This window comes from Megalobrama amblycephala, linkage group LG7 (genome assembly GCF_018812025.1).
Source record: "Megalobrama amblycephala isolate DHTTF-2021 linkage group LG7, ASM1881202v1, whole genome shotgun sequence".
In the NCBI taxonomy this organism is placed as follows: Eukaryota; Metazoa; Chordata; class Actinopteri; order Cypriniformes; family Xenocyprididae; genus Megalobrama; species Megalobrama amblycephala.
In genome coordinates, this window is record NC_063050.1 from 5647819 (window position 1) to 5667700 (window position 19882).

General features: G+C 41.6%; 2 protein-coding genes across 4 annotated transcripts; both read right to left on the bottom strand.

Moving 5' to 3' along the window:
• Positions 1–1609: 1609 nt before the first annotated feature.
• akap8l (A kinase (PRKA) anchor protein 8-like) lies at positions 1610–10740 on the bottom strand. 2 transcript variants are annotated; one of them, XM_048195680.1, is made up of 13 exons: positions 10605–10740; positions 8338–8388; positions 8027–8249; positions 5332–5848; positions 4626–4740; positions 4479–4543; positions 4350–4383; positions 4006–4126; positions 3777–3918; positions 3588–3693; positions 3378–3508; positions 3205–3300; positions 1610–2416 (listed from the first exon to the last, which is right to left on the bottom strand). In XM_048195680.1, exons 1-13 carry the CDS (start codon positions 10624–10626, stop codon positions 2060–2062), a joined length of 1980 nt encoding a protein of 659 aa, XP_048051637.1. In that variant the 5' UTR covers positions 10627–10740; the 3' UTR covers positions 1610–2059. The 2 variants fall into 2 exon arrangements, with proteins under 2 accessions (XP_048051637.1, XP_048051638.1); XM_048195681.1 differs by having other exon boundaries at positions 4033–4126; positions 10605–10739.
• Positions 10741–11743: 1003 nt separating this feature from the next.
• On the bottom strand, positions 11744–19102 carry mvb12a (multivesicular body subunit 12A). Of its 2 annotated transcripts, none has more exons than XM_048195682.1 (10): positions 18946–19102; positions 18515–18610; positions 18344–18430; positions 18166–18265; positions 17949–18078; positions 17085–17225; positions 13100–13215; positions 12836–12894; positions 12552–12611; positions 11744–12356 (listed from the first exon to the last, which is right to left on the bottom strand). In XM_048195682.1, the coding sequence occupies exons 2-10, from the start codon at positions 18608–18610 to the stop codon at positions 12294–12296; spliced, it is 852 nt and encodes a 283-aa protein (XP_048051639.1). In that variant the 5' UTR covers positions 18946–19102; the 3' UTR covers positions 11744–12293. The 2 variants fall into 2 exon arrangements, with proteins under 2 accessions (XP_048051639.1, XP_048051640.1); XM_048195683.1 differs by lacking the exon at positions 18946–19102 and adding an exon at positions 18748–18916.
• Between the last annotated feature and the right edge of the window lie 780 nt (positions 19103–19882).

Below are 19882 nucleotides of genomic sequence, written 5' to 3' on the forward strand. Positions count from 1 at the left end.
ATTGAAACACAACATTTATTTTCTGAATGTGATTATGCAAATGATTTTTGGAAAGAAGTAGCCTGGCTTATTTTCTCTGCTTATATTCAATTCAATTCAATTTAAAATTGCTTTATTGGCATGACTGTAAATCATACAATGTTGCCAAAGCATACATAAAATACTAATAAAAAACATCTGTATAATAGAAGAAAATAATATCAAATATTATAACATAACTTAAACTTAGATTAACAGTGTAACAAATCAGAACATGTCTGAACATTTGGTACCACAGTGGTTAAACAAATATATATACACACACGTACTGAGGGTCACTGTGGTGGACAATATATATAGCAAACTTTTTATTTTTGATGTGGGAAACAGGGTCAAAGGAGATGGACACTGTGTTAAAATTGCTAACTATATGTGACCTATTTCATCTTCATAAATGTAAAGTTACTGACTGTAAGCCCAACATTACGCTTTTCTGTATTGATCTAAAACTATTTTGTGACTCTTTGTTCATCATTCAACAAGAAAGCTGCTAAAACTGCTTAACAAAATTATGATTTCATTAAAATACCTCCTGTGTATTTCCTGAAAATGAAAGTTTTTTTATTATTATATATTTATTTATATTTGCTTGCTTGTTTATACATCTTTTTTGTATTTTGTTTCAGTCTATTTCATGTATCCCCTGTATGTTGTTTAATAATTAATAAAAAAATGTTGAAATAAATAAATGTATAAATAAATATAAGTATTCAGAAACACTGACAATTTTTTTAACACCAAGATTTATGCTCATGTTTGCCGACTTCATCTATAAATATAAAATTATATGAATTAAAATGAACTTAATTTGTCTCTTTGTAAAGAACATGCTGTTCTCAAAGTCCCCCGTAGTTTTTTCCGTTTTCATGCCTTAAAATAGCGTGAATGTAATTCGACACCCTTGCCTCATTATTACCCGCGGATCGATTAATATGCTAATTAGCCCCGCCTCCACTCACTCGCACGAGATGAGATCCACTCGATCAGTTTACTGAGGTAAACGCTGCAACATCGGACACTTAACGGTAATTAATATGATTAAAGTTTGCTTGACTGTGTTATCAAATAGCTAATAATGTGTTGCTAATTTTACACAAACCGTGTTCACATTTAAACGCTTTAACAACTCAGTGGAGAAATATAGTTCATCACAACATCATAATATACAGCAGACATACCACAAAATCTACACGATTTTTCATATTAAAAAAATATAGCGGAATAACCTGGCTTCTCTCCAGACTCCTGGTTCGCTGTTAATGATATGCTAAAGCCCGCCCCTATGTTGACGTCAACACTGGGTTTGAGACTTTTATTTTCACTGCAGTTTTAAAGAGAAAATACTCAGCAATGATGTTGACTTATTCATTTGCACATGGTTTGTCTGAAAGCATATTAAAAAAAAAAAACAACAAAAAAAACCAGACATATAAACAACATTAAAAAGTTGATTTTCACCATGGTTGGTCTTTAATAAAGAATGACTACAAAAAAAGCAAAATATCCTGTTAATGTTGTATTTTTACAGCAGAACATCGACATTCGCTCAGAAACCACCATCACACACAAATGACTTTACAAACATTTATTTCCTCAACACAAGAGAAAAAACAATGAGTGGAAACTGCAAAATTAAACCATTTAATTTCTACAGGCCACATCCATGAAACCAAATGATATAAACGAGCGAAAACGACAAAATAAAAATCAAAAGAAGGAAATTAAACGTTTTACTTCAGCGTGTAAAGACATGACAAACTGAAATCTCAAGAGGCACATCAACAGTCACATGACGCACGCGCGTATCTAATCGGACCAAACGGCACAGGCGTATAAGGGCGGAGCAATCCTGTGATTGGATGAACACAAGACGACTGGTCTATTCTGATTGGTCCTCAGGCTGCAGAGTGCATTCTGGGATTTCTGCCCTGGCCCAGGGTCAGATTTCATATAAAGTTCAAAGGAATAGGATGTAGAACTGATTCTTCAAACAAACACTAATCAGCTGTTTAGTTTACGGCTACTCGACGGGCGCGGCGTCAGCGTCTCCCGTCGCTCCTGCGTCTATGCTGACCGCGAGCTCCGCCGCCTCCTCCTCGCCCACCTCCACGCCCTCCACGCCCTCCTCCACCTCCACGCCCTCCTCCTCCTCCGCCTCCTCTGCTGCTCCGCCAGTCTCCATCTTCATTTCCTCATCATGCCCCTCCCCGTTTCCCACAGCTTCTGCTGCAGGCTCCGCCCCTTCTGCCTGAGGCCCCTCCTCTTCCTGTTTGACCTCATTCAGGCTCTCATTGGTGAGATCGGCCTCCGACACCTCCATCACCATGGAGTCCTCGGGATCCTGGTCGTCCTGGCTGCCGTTGAACGGGTTTTCTCCCTGTGAAATGACAAATGAATCGAGCATTATTGAACGTTACGCGTATATCGAGCGCAGTTGACCAAGACGCAAAACTGACACTCACCAAACACTACAGTACAATACATTATTAAAATCAAGAGTAGTATTTGCTCACATTAATGTACTGTGAACTAACTGCTGTATTTTTATTAAAACTGCAGTCCGTAAGGTTTGCCTCTTTGTCGCCACCTCTGTTTGAAACCTGCAATTGCAGTTATTTGTGGAATTATCATCTTTACATGGATTGTGCATCGGCACGGCTCCGGAAACAGCCTGCATCGGTGGAAAAAACTACATGTGCTGTTCTCTTTTAAAAAACACTTCTGAAACTAACACGAAGGAAGTGAGGCGCAAGTGCAAATGTGTTTGTCTAGATAGACAGTACAATTGGGCACTTTTTCTATTTCTTCTGATCCTTATATGGTAAAATGTGTTATGATTGGTTTGAGACAACAATAAACAAGAAGGGTATACAAGACTTCCCCGTTCTTCTCTCTAGAGCTCTGTATCTGCATTGAAGAACCTTCAACAAAAGGTTTGTGTTGTTTTTATATGCTAAGGAGTTTACTAAAAATAACTATAACCACCGTCTGGTAAGTATCCTTGAAATTGGCATCTTAAAGATAAATGCTTATATTAAAGATTAAAGCTACACCAATAGATTCCCAATTTTAAGATGCAGTGTCAAGTTAAAACAAATGACTGTTTCATGGCTGACAGAAAGTAATTGTAAGTACGCTGCCTTGTACGAGAGCGCGGTCACAAACCTTCAGGTAGCTCTCCAGCTTCTTGCCGATGACCTTGTGGTTGAGGATGCTGCGCGCCACGGACAGACTCGCCCTCTTGGACTGCTCCATCATGCCCTGACACGCACAGGTCAGAAGGTCAGACCAGCATTTCACGAGGAGATCGAAAGCTTCGATTTGACGCATGTTTGTACCTTGCGGTTGTAGTTGTGGTCCGGTGACTTGAGGTGCTTCTGGATCAGCATGTACTGCATGGGGATGAAGACGTCACACGCCGAGCAGTGAGCGGCTTCCACCTTCTTCATGAAGTGCTCCATGCCGATATCTACAGACAGGAAACGACACCATGAGAGACGTGACGAGGTTCTAGCCGCTTGAGAGAAACTCCAGAAACGGCAGCGTACCTCGCGTCAGATCCTGCTCTTTGAACACCTGACAGATGGTGGCGCTGTGATTTTCTATCTGACTCACTCGCTGCTCCGTCTTCTTGAACTTATTATTCAGATACTCCTACAAAACAAACACAGAACGGCCGTCAGGGACGGCACACTGGGCTCCACGCCTCAGTTCACTTATAAAGGAAGCGTACGCACCTGCAGGAAGTCGGTGGTGGGCTTTGACAGCTGATTGGACAGAAACTTGAAGTGATCCTTGTGGAACTTGCTCTCCAGATGGGCGTGCATGTCCTCGCTGTAGAACGAGCGGAACTTGCAGACGGAGCAGGCGAAGATCACCCTGGAAAGGACGGGAGAGAGACGCCCCCAGGTGAGTCACAGACGCCCTAGAGTACACGCACTGAACATGGACCGCAAAGAACCTGACCTGTGAGCTGACACTTTGACCCCTGACCTTTCAAAGAAGCCCCTCCTCTTCCTGATTTTGGATGCAGGGGGTGGAGTCTGTTTCGCCTTGGCCTGAGCACCCTCGTCCTGATTGGATGTAGCTGGAGAGAGACAGACAAACACGCGTCTTTGGCAGCTGCATCACATCCGAACATTGTTTTTTCAGCATCTCACGCCATGAGCGCTACAGTGTCTCGATGTTTTGACTACACTAAAACGTGTTTTGTTTTTTGACAGCATCTTAGGAGAGCAGGGCAGCCACACAATTTAGGCACTGAAATGTATATTTATTTGACATAATATTTACTTAAAAGTGAAACTCACCAGCACTCTCTCCTCCATCTTCTGGTCTGTTGTCCTGAAGAGCGAAGAGAGAGAGAGAAACATTATTGGTTTTAATTTATAATTGGCATTTAATTTCTTGACAGACGACAGAAATGAATGTGGACCTACAGCAGCGGCGGCGGCGGCGGCGTTCGCCTCCTCTGACTCCTGCTTCTGTTCCTCAGCGGCTGCATCTGAAACACAACACACTTATGAACACACGGGCGGAGAAAGCAGGAGATCAGAAGGGATTGTCGGACACACGTGTGCTCGTACCGGAGGCCCTCTTTTCTCTTGCGGTCTCAGTCTTGCCCATCTTGGACTCGGGCTCGTCGGTGGCGCTCAGAGTCTGTTTCCTCTTCTTCTGTCCGTCGCGCTGACCCTTCACCTGCTGCCGTGACATTACACATGCAAATGAGATCCGAGGACACGTCCTTTAGTGTAGTCATGAAGGTGAGTCAATGATGAGGACTTACAGCAGGTGTGTTCGACTTCACGCGGCGCATGCTGGTTAGAAATTGTGTCTAACGTAAGGCACTGTGACTATCAAAGTACAGCGAGAGCAGTCAGCTGGTGCGTCATTTATCAAACTGATTACACTTTTTTGGTATTTAAGTCGTACAGGCTTATGTTGAACTGTTCTATTATTACTAAATCTTAAACAAACGCTGTATTACGCAATAAATTTAGCATTGAATGAAAAACGGTAACGCTCGCCAAAGTCGAACACACCTAGCGCTACGTGAACTATCCCTTTAACACACCCATCATATTACTGGCCAGTAATCATGTGACACTTTACAATTATCCTCGTGCTGTTTGTCAGTGTCTAACTGTAAGAGGTCAAAGGTCAAATGGGGGCAGACTGGGGTTGCTGCTCCTCGAGGGGTTGGTGGGATGAATGCGCTTGACTGGACTCTACGTGCAGGGGCGAGCGCTGATCTCTCAGCTCCGCCCCCCGCAGGGAGTGGGAGGTACTTACTCGGTTCAGGGGTCTCTTGCGGCCGCGCTGCCGGTTGGCCCTCGGGCCCCCTCCGAAGCTCCGGAAGTCCTGGGGCCCGCGCTGAGACTGGAAGGCCCCGCTGTCGGGGTACATGCGATTGGAGAGCAGCGAGGGCAGCTTTCCTCGCCCGGCGGGGGAGTGGCCTTGGCCTCCGCCCCGCCCACTTCTGCCCCCCATGCCAGCGGAGGAGGAGGAGTCCTGCCTGCGGTTGAAGCCGCGGCCCCCGGAAGCTCCGCCCCTGCGCGGGGATCTCTGCCCCGCCCCCCAGCCGGAGCCCGAGAAGGCGGAGTCTCGATTCGACCGCATTTTGGCAGATCCGAAGCCATCAAAGCCGGACCCGCCCCCTCCAGCTCCGCCCATGACCCCAAAGCCCACGCCTCCGCGCTGGGCCATCATGTCGCCCCGGGAGTCGCTGTAACCAAAGCTACCGGATCTGTAGAGATCTCGGGGGCCGAGGGAGGCGGAGCGCGAGTCGAAAGACTCGTATTGGTCAAACCTGCAGAGGGAGGGAGGCGCAGAGCAAAGGTCAAGCGGGGACCATGGGCTGCATTTTCATCATGTCTCAGATGACCGTTTCATTATGCAAACAAACTCATCATTCAGCGCTCATTCGTTCAAGCCCTTCCACAGCCCCGTTTCTCAGGTGCATTGTGGGAAGAGACAGGCTGTGGAAAAGCTTCAGAATGACGGTTGCACAGATGGACATATAAGGCAACGAGGTGGAAACAGTGAGATTCGAGGGACTTCTGGGGTCTGTTAGCATTATCTGGGCCGTCGGAAGATGAAACGTGTTTTTGTGTGTTCAAATGGTCAGGGGTGCGTTTAAAAGAGTCACTACATACTAACACAAACATGGCGACTGCTTAAAGTGTGTAAACTTACAAGAACAGTATGATCGAAAACAGCTTACTCAGGGCAGACACCACATTCAGCTTTTTAGAAATGTAAAAGTCGTGAGGAGATGATGGATACTACCCTTCAAAAGTCTCTTCATCTCATCAAGTCTGCATTTATTTGATCAAGAATACAGTAAAAACTATTTTGAACAGCTGAATATATAGTAAAGTGTAATTATTCCTGTGATCAAAGCATCATGTGATCCTTCAGAAATCATTCTAATATGATGATTTGATGCTCAAGAAACATTATCAGAGTTGAAAACAGTTCATATTTTTGTGGAAACTGAGTTTATTTTACAAGATCCCTTGATGAATTGAAAGTTCAAAAGAACAGCATTTAGGGCTGGGTAAAAAAAAAAAAAAAAATTGATTTCTCGATTTTAATCGATTCTCATTTTTACGAAACGATATCGATTCTTAAATCCCAAGAATCGATTAGTCTGTTTTCAGTTGATGAATGAGCAGAATATGTAGCTCCTCCCATCCAATAAATCACAATAATCTTTGTTACTTTTGATATGAAGCAAAATCTCAGATTTCAAATGACGTCCATCTTATTATGAGATTCAAAAAATAAATAGCGTTTTGGCGCTGTTTAATGTGGCGTGACAGATCGCTTTAGCGCCTCAGTTAAAGAGAAGCATGTGATCATCCTCTCCTCCGCTTTAATACCAGTTACAGCGAAATAAACATGAACATCTGAAGGTATGTTAAAATATACAGTACAACTTACTGAAATCCGTATCGTGTCTCGTGTAATCGCTCAATCAGTGCTTCAACCTCGGAAAGACTCAATAAAACAGCTTCAATGTCACGTAACGTCACATTTACCTCAGAAAAACACATTCAGTGACCATAAACTCATTAGTCAGCTAGAAAAGTGAACTCTAGAAAGATAAATATAGCTATGCACCGTCACATATTCATTATCATTTTTAATGTTCTTCAATATTTAATGCATGTTTGAATAAATCAGCCGCGATTTAAATGTTTATATTTCAAAAAAACGAATTGGAGTAGAAATATGATTATGTAATTCTGAACTTTATTTATAATAAAACATCATTGAGTGTAATTTAAGTTTGTATATTAAGTTAATTTAACCGTCAGTATTATTATAGTAGTACCAGCCTGACTCTAATGTGTAGTTTACAGCATTAGTTGAGAGATTTTTCCTCTAGAAAATTTACCATGTGCTGAAACTGAAACACTACATCCAAAAATAATCAATACCGAATCAAAAGCATGTGAACAGTAATCGAATCGTGAAAATTGTGTCAATACCCAGCCCTTAAAAACGTGAACAGTAATGTAAGTCTGACACAACATTCAAAATGCATTTTCACAACAATTTCTGGAACGTCTTTCCCTCACTCACAATATGATTCAATATGGTGTCTACCCTGACTAGTCTACAAGACGACATCTTAGAGGAACATGCGTCGCAGGGACAAATTTGAGCAGATCTAGAAAGTCTTAAAACCATCAAATTACAGCAGGTGAAAAGATCTGAAGGGAGAGATAACATTAGCAGACCTGCACAATCACGAACTGAAACACTTCTGATGTTAGCTCATACTTTGAACCCCTATCTAGACAGGATCTTGTCTTACAGTCTATTATCAGCAAATAAACTAGTGCTACATGCGAGAAAACAGAAATGAACTCTAGACTATTTCGAGTGTAATTGTGCAGACATTAGTAGACAGGATAGGTTAGGTCTGAAGTGTGTGTTGATGAACACAGCCGCTCATTCGAGTGTGTGTGTGCGTTACCTGTCACCGCGAGCGCTGCTCTTCATGCCTCCCTCCAGCTGCGTCAGCATGTCCAGCCGCTGGTTGATTTTAGCGATGACGGCGTCTGCGGTCGCACCGGAGGAGAGCAGAGATCCTCCCGACAGACCTCTCTTCATCCGCTCGTTTGACCCGTAACCGCTCCCTCCGAACCCGCCGCCGGACATCGAGTCTTTATAGCCGTACAGGTCGTAACTGCCCGAGCCTGAGGTCAGAACGGAGCACATGTTCATCAGGACGAGATAACAAGGATTAAAGGACGTAAATCACGTCAAAGATGAAGAACGTCTCACCTCTGGATGATCCTCCTCCTCCTCCACCGGATCCTCCCCATCCAGAGAAACCTGACAAGATCATTAACAATTCAGCTGATAACTCAAACCCTAGGCAGATACAGAGTGGCGACTTTTATATATCAGGGCTCGACAGTAAGGACTGACCGACGGCCCGGGGCCAGTGTGAACGACACTCGATTGCCCGATCGGGCCAGTGCTGTAGGGTGTGCGATATATATCGTCTATGATATCGTAATTTTTGATTTAACGATCTGATATTATCGAGGATGGCCCTCACTTTACAAAAACAAAAACACACCCATTGAGTGCACGCAATGTAGTAGGTTAGCCTAGTGCACGCGCATATTTAAAGTGTACGCTTTCACTGCATGATTTAATCTTAAAATGCATTTAGAATGACCCAGAATTCAAGATAAGGGGCAAAAATGACCCTGTATATCTTTCATATTTATATAATTTAATATAGTTAACCAAAGAGCGCCGTTTTTCTCCAAATATTAGCATGATTACTAATGTAATATTGATTTTATACAGCATACAGTTTAATGAAGAACCTAATATCAAGCGACTTACATTTTAGTGTCTGTTTCGCTGTATTTCGCCTACGAAAATAGTTCCAGAATTGTTTTCCGTCTCTGAACAACACTTCCTGAACGAATCAGCCGTTTGAATGAATCGGTTGAATCTGAATGATTCGCTCATTAACAGTGATTCGCTGCCATCTACTGGCGGGTTTAATTTCACATTTAAAGTGTCTTTGTTTTTTTAATAATTCCACAGTATTTAACGTTTTATATTTTCGACATTAAAAACATTTTTATGCATCTGTAAACTGATTAACTTTAATAAAGTTTAATCTACATTAAATTACAATTTCTGTACCTGAAAATCTGTTTAAACCTACTTGAAAAACACCATTTATTTCATTTATCTGTTTGTTCTGTTGTATTTATTTGTGCTATTACTTCTTCTTAATTTTACTTGTTACTATATTATTACTTACTATTTGTCTTACAATATTTAAAATATAAGTTAATCTAGTAGCTTTTGGTGTCATAACCCTATTTTTATTGAGGTTAAATGTAACAAAGACAACGAAAACAATAACTATGCTTATTTTATAGGCCCATTTTCTTGTCTTTTACTTTTATTAATTTTTTGTTATGGGGCAAGTGAAAATTTGAAAAAAAGTTAAAATTTTTACTTGCCCCGCCAAAATTTTCACTTGCCCCACAACAAAAAAATTAATGGATGTTCTGGAAAAATCCTTAACATTGAGTATAAGTGTGTGTGTGTGTGTGTATATATATATATATATATATATATATATATATATATATATATATATATATACTCTCCCCTGACCTGTATAAGTATCTGCTATACTGTTATAAAGATCTTATTGATGTTCAATACAAGTTTCACCTTATTTATATGAACAGAAATAAAAATAATCAGAATAGCCAGTCAGATATAATAAGGGGCGGGGCATTCTCACTCAAAAGAACATTTGATTGGACAGAAAGGCCCTACAGACATGTTAACTATAATTCAGTCTGTTTTCCTGAAAGAGAGAGAGAGATCAATCCACAACAGTTCAATAGCATGAGCTCCTTTAAGAGGACTACATTCAAAGATCCTGTAGATTATCACTGATATCAGCTGTATTGTTGGGTTTTATTCAATCGTGGCGATTAATCGAACAATAGAGCAGCAGAATGAACACGGCAGCCATTTTACAACAACACAAAACGCCTCCATTTCACTCAGTGTCTGTTTAATGCAAGAAATTATGGTGATTCTTCGCCATTTTAGACGACAAACGGCAGAATTGATCGAAGCGCGCGAACAGGCCTCGTGTACAACATTCACAGCACAAACTATCACTCAAAAACGGAAGAATACAGATTATTAGTTTGATATGATGTTGATTAAAGCATCAATACGATAATGGTTTGTGTTTTTCTAAAAGCGCGTTCGTGTGCGCACTTCCGCCAGCAGACAATAACAATGAGATCCACTGTGATCTCGATGAAATTACACTTTAAAATGAAAATACTTATACTAAAGGACACTAATTCACTAATAGAGTCTGCATTAATGATTAAAACGAGTTTACGCCTCATTTTGACCTGCGCCATTTCACGAATCATCGAACTGCGTAGCATCAAATAGAGAGTAAAACATGATTCCAGCATACTGATGATTACATTAAATACACACAGATGCTTATATGAGATAAAGAAAGAGTAAAAAAAACTCACCTGAAGAATATCCTCGGTCCATGCTGCAGCAGTGTTCAGTGTCGGTGTGATGATGATGAACGCGCAGCGATCAGGTCACTATCAGGCCGCGCAGACTCCGCCCACCAGAGGGGCGTGGCTAGATGATTGACGTGTGAACGACCCAATGATGGACTTTCGGCGGAAAAACACGATTTACGTTCAGTATTTCAAAACAAAAGTGTGTATTTCATTGTCTGGGATAAGTCGAATTTACAACATGTACTAGTCAGCATGTATTTACAATTAAAACGAAAAATAATTCACAGCCCATGTGACATTTTTACAGAAATTTACTTAAAGGGTTAGTTCACCCAAAAATGAAAATAATGTCATTTATTACTCACCCTCATGCCGTTCCACACCTGTAAGACCTTCGTTAATCTTCAGAACACAAATTAAGATATTTTTGTTGAAATCCGATGGCTCAGCCAGCAATGACATTTCCTCTCTCAAGATCCTAATGCACTAAAAACTTATTTAAATCAGTTCATGTGAGTATGTGGTTCAATATTAATATTATAAAGCCACGAGAATATTTTTGCTTCGCCAAAAAAAAACAAAATAACGACTTATTTAGCGATGTCCGATTTCAAAACACTGCTTCATGAAGCTTCGGAGCGTTATGAATCAGCGTGTCAAATCATGATTCGGATCGTGAGTCAAACCGCCAAACTGCTGAAATCACGTGACTTTGGCGCTTTGAACCGCTGATTCGACACAAAAGATTCATAACGCTCCGAAGCTTCCTGAAGCACTGTTTTGAAATCGGCCATCACTATATAAGCCGTTATTTTGTTTTTTTGGCGCACCAAAAATATTCTCGTGGCTTTATAATATTAATATTGAACCACTGTACTCACATGAACTGATTTAAATATGTTTTTAGTACATTAATGGATCTTGAGAGAGGAAATGTCATTGCTGGCTATGCTGGCCTCACTGAGCCATTGGATTTCATCAAAAATATCTTAATTTGTGCTCAGAAGATCAACGAAGGTCTTACGGGTGTGGAACGACATGAGGGAGAGTAATTAATGACATTATTTTCATTTTTGGGTGAACTAACCCTTTAAATTTTCATTTGCTTTGTGTATCTGCAAATATATTCAGTCAAAATCTGATTTAAAAAATCATTTTTATTAAAATTCCACAAAAAGACATCATTTTAGCAGAGTACAAAGACGATCTCACAGAGCACCATAGTATGATATATGTAAGAGTATAAACAGAGAATACAAGAACATTTTTGGTCCCCACATTTGTAACCGTACAAACATATTTTATAAGATAAATAGTAGTGTAAACACACTGTTTAAATACCAACTACAGCTCAAAAACATTTTGGCCTTTTAAAATAACATAACATACATATCTCTGTCGAGAAGCACTTAGATTCGCCTGTCAGTGTTTCGTAGAAACACGTGAAGCTGTAATATATATATATAAACACATGTACATAATGTGTTTGGATGCAGAAAATCCTTCATGTTCAACAAACCCAGACAAGAAACAGAGAGAGAGAGAGAGAGAGAGAGAGAGAGAGAGAGCAGCCAGAACCAGTGTGAGAAAGATCTAATACATGATCATAACACCAGAATCATCATTTCAAGGTGTGATTTCACAGATCATTGGAAGAAAACCACTATGATCTGATGAAAGAAAGAGCTTTCAGGAGAGCGACGGACGGATTCTCTTCGCTGCCAGTTCTTCCACTGCAAACGTGTAGTTATACTGCAGAGAAACAATCTGTCATTCAAATCTGCTCAACCACACAGAAATACAGTGATACAAAAGCACATTTCAAAATAAAAGTCACCCACATTGTTTCAAAATCATGTCTTACAACTGTACAGCAATACTAATTTCTCATACAGTAAGAATCAGAATGAAAACAGCAATAAAGTGTCTGAACTGAACGGATCTCACCTCATTCTCAATGTCCTGCACGGATTTGATCCGGATGTCACTCAATGTGCTAGCAGACACCTGATGGACACACATCACAGGTCACTGCCACTGAACACTTCATTGTGATTGGTTAATGGTTGATTTTGAAGATTAACTAGCAACTTTGAAGCCTCTCTTTCTCCTCACATAATAAAATAATTTACACTCATATCAATATTTCATCAGATGTACTTCACACCCTGATCGCCCTGTCATAATGGCCAGATGAATGCATGTTAATGAGTGATGCAGTGACCTCTGACCTTTGTGTTTGACTGAGAATCAAACTTGGGGTGTAGAGTGAAAGGAACACCATCCATTGCTGAGAAGAAACATAAACAACAGCGAGTCACATGTTTGTACTCATATCACACGTGAAGAGGTCATGTGTCAGTCTTCTGTTTACATAATTATTTACAAATGATGATAACCAACATTATGAGTGACATGATAGAATTATGTGTATATGATGGTATATACAGGACAGAGATGAAATGATGATGAGGTTAGTTTGTCTGCTGCTGTACCTGTGATACCATAGATGTTGCTATGGTTACCGCTGTCATACACTCCCTCCGTCTGGTTGGTCACGTCAAGCTTACTGCGCCGACGGCTGAATTTCGGTGGGATATCGGGAGGGTTGCTATGGAAACAGACAGTCAGAAGGAGAAAACAACAAAGAAATGCTCTAGCTGCAACCCCAAACACCCTAAAACCTACATAGTAACACCCTAGCAACCACCCAGAACACCTCAGAAATCCATAAATCAATGCCCTAGCTGCAACTTCAAACACCCTAAAACCCACATAGCAACACCCTAGCAACCACCTGGAATAGCTTAGAAATCCATAAATCAATGCCCTAGCCACAACCTTAAATATCCTAAAACCCACATAGCAACACCCTAGCAACCACCCGGAACACCTTAGCAACCATAAATCAATGCCCTAGCCACAACCCTAAACATCTTAAAACCCACATAGCAACACCCTAGCAACCACCTGGAATAGCTTAGAAATCCATAAATCAATGCCCTAGCCACAACCCTAAATATCCTAAAACCCACATAGCAACACCCTAGCAACCACCCGGAACACCATAGAAACCATAAATCAATGCCCTAGCTGCAACCTCAAACACCCTAAAACCCACATAGCAACAACCTAGCAACCACCTGGAATAGCTTATAAATCCATAAATCAATGCCCTAGCCACAACCCTAAATATCCTAAAACCCACATAGCAATACCCTAGCAACCACCCAGAACACCTTAGAAATCCATAAATCAATGCCCTAGCTGCAACCTCAAACACCCTAAAACCCACATAGCAACACCCTAGCAACCACCTGGAATAGCTTAGAAATCCATAAATCAATGCCCTAGCCACAACCTTAAATATCCTAAAACCCACATAGCAACACCCTAGCAACCACCCGGAACACCTTAGCAACCATAAATCAATGCCCTAGCCACAACCCTAAACATCTTAAAACCCACATAGCAACACCCTAGCAACCACCCGGAACACCATAGAAACCATAAATCAATGCCCTAGCTGCAACCTCAAACACCCTAAAACCCACATAGCAACAACCTAGCAACCACCTGGAATAGCTTATAAATCCATAAATCAATGCCCTAGCCACAACCCTAAATATCCTAAAACCCACATAGCAACACCCTAGCAACCACCCGGAACACCTTAGCAACCATAAATCAATGCCCTAGCCACAACCCTAAACATCTTAAAACCCACATAGCAACACCCTAGCAACCACCCGGAACACCATAGAAACCATAAATCAATGCCCTAGCTGCAACCTCAAACACCCTAAAACCCACATAGCAACAACCTAGCAACCACCTGGAATAGCTTATAAATCCATAAATCAATGCCCTAGCCACAACCCTAAATATCCTAAAACCCACATAGCAATACCCTAGCAACCACCCAGAACACCTTAGAAATCCATAAATCAATGCCCTAGCTGCAACCCTAAATATCCTAAAACCCACATAGCAATACCCTAGCAACCACCCAGAACACCTTAGAAATCCATAAATCAATGCCCTAGCTGCAACCTCAAACACCCTAAAACCCACATAGCAACACCCTAGCAACCACCCAGAACACCTTAGAAATCCATAAATCAATGCCCTAGCTGCAACTTCAAACACCCTAAAACCCACATAGCAACACCCTAGCAACCACCTGGAACACCTTAGAAATCCATAAATCAATGCCCTAGCCACAACCCTAAATATCCTAAAACCCACATAGCAACACCCTAGCAACCACCCAGAACACCTTAGAAATCCATAAATCAATGCCCTAGCTGCAACCTCAGACACCCTAAAACCCACATAGCAACACCCTAGCAACCACATGGAACACCTTAGAAATCCATAAATCAATGCCCTAGCCACAACCCTAAATATCCTAAAACCCACATAGCAACACCCCAGCAACCACCCGGAACACCTTAGAAATCCATAAATCAATGCCCTAGCTGCAACCTCAAACACCCTAAAACGCACATAGCAACACCTTAGCAACCACCTGGAACACCTTAGAAATCCATAAATCAATGCCCTAGCTGCAACCTCAAACACCCTAAAACGCACATAGCAACACCCTAGCAACCACCTGGAACACCTTAGAAATCCATAAATCAATGCCCTAGCCACAACCCTAAATATCCTAAAACCCACATAGCAACACCCCAGCAACCACCCGGAACACCTTAGAAATCCATAAATCAATGCCCTAGCTGCAACCTCAAACACCCTAAAACGCACATAGCAACACCCTAGCAACCACCTGGAACACCTTAGAACAGTGGTTCTCAACTCCAGTCCTCGGGACCCACTGCTCTGCACATTTTGTATGTCTCTCTTATATGACACACTCAATTCAGTTCATGCAGACTCTCCTAATGAGCTGATGATCTAAATCAGGTGTGTTAAATAAGGGATACATACAAAATGTGCAGAGCAGTGGGTCCCGAGGACTGGAGTTGAGAAACACTGCCTTAGAAATCCATAAATCAATACCCTAGCCACAACCCTAAATATCCTAAAACCCACATAGCAACACCCTAGCAACCACCCAGAACACCTTAGAAATCCATAAATCAATGCCCTAGCCACAACCCTAAATATCCTAAAACCCACATAGCAACACCCTAGCAACCACCCAGAACACCTTAGAAATCCATAAATCAATGCCCTAGCTGCAACCTCAAACACCCTAAAACGCACATAGCAACACCTTAGCAACCACCTGGAACACCTTAGAAATCCATAAATCAATGCCCTAGCCACAACCCTAAATATCCTAAAACCCACATAGCAACACTCTAGCAACCACCCGGAACACCTTAGAAACCATAAATCAATGCCCTAGCCACAACCCTAAACATCTTAAAACCCACATAACAACACCCTAGCAACCACCCGGAGCACCTCAGAAATCCATAAATCAATGCCCTAGCCACAACGCTAAATTTCCTAAAACCCACATAGCAACACCCTAGCAACCACCCGGAACACCTTAGAAACCATAAATCAATGCCCTAGCCACAACCCTAAACATCTTAAAACCCACATAACAACACCCTAGCAACCACCCGGAACACCTCAGAAATCCATAAATCAATGCCCTAGCTGCAACCCTAAATTTCCTAAAACCCACATAGCAACACCCTAGCAACCACCCGGAACACCTTAGAAACCATAAATCAATGCCCTAGCCACAACCCTAAACATCTTAAAACCCACATAACAACACCCTAGCAACCACCCGGAACACCTCAGAAATCCATAAATCAATGCCCTAGCTGCAACCCTAAATTTCCTAAAACCCACATAGCAACACCCTAGCAACCACCCGGAACACCTTAGAAACCATAAATCAATGCCCTAGCCACAACCCTAAACATCTTAAAACCCACATAACAACACCCTAGCAACCACCCGGAACACCTCAGAAATCCATAAATCAATGCCCTAGCTGCAACTTCAAACACCCTAAAACCCACATAGCAACACACTAGCAACCACCCAAAATACTCTAGAAACCACATAGCAACGTTCTATCAATCACCCCAAACAAACCCACATAGCAACACCCCATCAACCATCTGGAACACCTTAGAAACCACATATCAATGCCCTAGCCACTACAATAAATATCCTAAAACCCAAATATCACAAAACCCACAACACCCTAACAACCACCTGGAACCCCCCCAAGGCTTGCAGGTTGTCAGTCAGCACTAGTCTGCAGCGAGATCAAACACTGAAGCGCTGAAGGTGCTGTAAAGCTGCCAATCCAGTGATGTTTTGACTGAACACGCTGCTCTCGATTTACAGCTGATTTGCATCAGTCTAATTTAGCAGTCAAATGATCCAAACGCTGGAGTCTGTTTGTGACGCGTGAGACTGTAGATTTGGCTTCAGTGTTCTCACAATCTGCTCCCATCATGCTAATGCTGTGTGAGGACGTACCTGGGTTTGAGAGGCAGCGGGGGTCCGACTCCATCCAGAGACAGACTGCGCATGTCCAGACTGATACTGCGAGGCTTGGCCTGAGGCGCCGGGGTGGAGAACGGGCCCTTCAGACACCACACCACGAAGCCATTCATGTCCCTGTGACACAGACACTGCAGATGAACACAGCCCAGAACCTCTGACTCCAGAACCAGAGCGCAAGAACCAGTGTACAGAGCGTCTGACTCCAGAACCAGAGCACTGACTGGAGAAACGCTGAACAGTGTGGCGTAGAGGTGTTAAGCCGACTACATAAATAATGCAGGCTCTTTTTACTGGTAAAATGAAACATTTGGCATTATCAGGACCCACAAATATTCACCATTGCATTATTACACATTATATTCAACATTATATGTAATGGACGTAGGCCAGTAAGAGCTGTGCATGTAAACCTCACTCCCCTGACCTCAAGAGGCGCTCTAGCGACTGACGATAGACGATGCGGTCTTGTTAGAGGGCCCGCCTACTATGCCAGCGTACCCGGGTTCGAGTCCCACTTAGAGCGGGCGGTTCGAACAGGAGGGGTTACATTTAAAGTAGTTTAATGTAGTAATGTCACTGAAACTCCATAAACCTTCATTCGCTGGATCTGTCATAGTGACTGTGAATGGTTACTCCCTCGCGTGTTGTTTTCGCGTCACACAAGCATGTGAATGTCCATGTCTACTACAGTATGGAGTAAATCTGGTCAGCCGTCGTGTCTTCTCAGAAGACTTGGATTTGGCTTATTAAACTGCTCGATTAATCTCATTAATCATATCATTTATATCAGCGATACATATCATTTTTATATCTCGATATGACGATGTGTCGTCTCACCCCAGGCAGGTGTACTGCTGCACCATGGTCTTGTTCTTGGCCGTCAGTTTGAGATCCAGAACAGCCATCGTGACGCTTCCCACTGGAACGATCCGCACACAGATGCGCTTCTTCTTCCCGACAGACGCCTCTGTACACACACACACACACACACACACTGTTTACAGAGCCTGTCAGAAGAGACATACACACATATCTGTCACATGAACTGTCTTACTGGGCTCCAGGTATTCTGGGATGTAGCAGTATCCATGAGGAATCGTCTCTTTATCCGAAATCAACTGCACATCCGCCACAACCATCCCACCGGACAGATCCTGAGAGAGAGAGAGAGTGAGTGTGATGCTGATGGACAGACGGGCGAGTGAATTAACCCTTTAACACGTGCGTCTCACCTTACTGTAACACAGGAACAATCCTACTGACTTGATCGCAAACCCTCGGATGAAGTTAGCGGAGGCTCCATCTTCAGTCAGACTGATCTAAACATACGCACACATGGTTAATGACATCATATGGGCACCAGAGGCGGATCTGACCATGTGACCTCAGGTGTGGGTGTTTACCAGCGTGAAATGGCTGGGGCAGGTGGTGGCGTTAGACGCCCAGGCCACTGCAGTGATGGCCCTGCTGGAGGCGCTAGAGGACTCGAACGCAGACATCTACAGACAGACAGACAGACACATCATTACTGATGATGATGAGCTCCTTCATCACACTCCTCACCGATCACGTGATGTCAAACCGTCAACACAAACTCTCCATGATCAGAGAGAGAGAAAGAAAGAATATATCTCACGTCTGTCAGTCAGTGACACTGTTAATATGTGTAATATTGATGGTTTGCCAGATGTTTATCAGCTCGACGCAGCGCAGATCCTCTTATTGTTTAATTAGTTTCAAACTCACGATTTAATCAGCATTAACATCCGCATTTAAACTTTAACCTGGTTATAAGTAACTTTACTGAATAAATAAGGCGGAACTCAGTACTTACAGGCTGTTGGGTATGAAGTTTTTCTCGATTCAAAACAGTGAAACTGAACTCAACTCACTCCCGCAGTCAAAGAACAGGAAGAACCCAACGACTACAACTCCCGTGATGCACCGCTGTGACGTCACTGCGGACCGCGCATGCTCAGCTCAGGGGAGGGAATGTTTTTACATTTAACAAACCAGCAGACTTCCTCAAGATGACTTAAAATGATTTGAAACGAGCACTGAAACAACTAATAATCAAGATATTTCTTAATTTAATTCAGATTTGTTCCTTTGAAGAATTAAAATTGTTGTATAAACCTGGAAAAGTCATGTAAATTAATAAAATCTTTTATACATTTTCTGAATATATTTTTTCTAGTTATGCAAGTTCTAAAATATTTCAGATGAAATGAAACGTGAAATACAACCTAAAATCTAATTTAAAATATTTAAATACCTATAAGATTATCGCAATGATACTAAAATAACAATAAATTAAATGTAAAATATTTTTATATTAAATATATTATAAAAAATAAATATACAATAAATATTTTTTTGCTTTACAAATTGTCTGTTTCATTTAATAAATATGTAAGTTATCATAATTCAGTTTTTGTATATAAACACAAAAAACAAGAACATTTTTTTTATTTGTTTGATAAAGGTGAATAAAGGTGACTTGACTAGATAGATAGATAGATAGATAGATATAGAAAGATAGATATAGAAAGATAGATAGATAGATAGATAGATAGATAGATAGATAGATATAGAATGATAGATAGATAGATAGATAGATAGATAGATAGATAGATAGATAGATAGATAGATAGATAGATAAATAGATAGAGAATGATAGATAGATAGATAGACATAGATATAGCATAATAGATAGATAGATAGATAGAGAATGATAGATAGATAGATATAGAATGATAGATAGATAGATA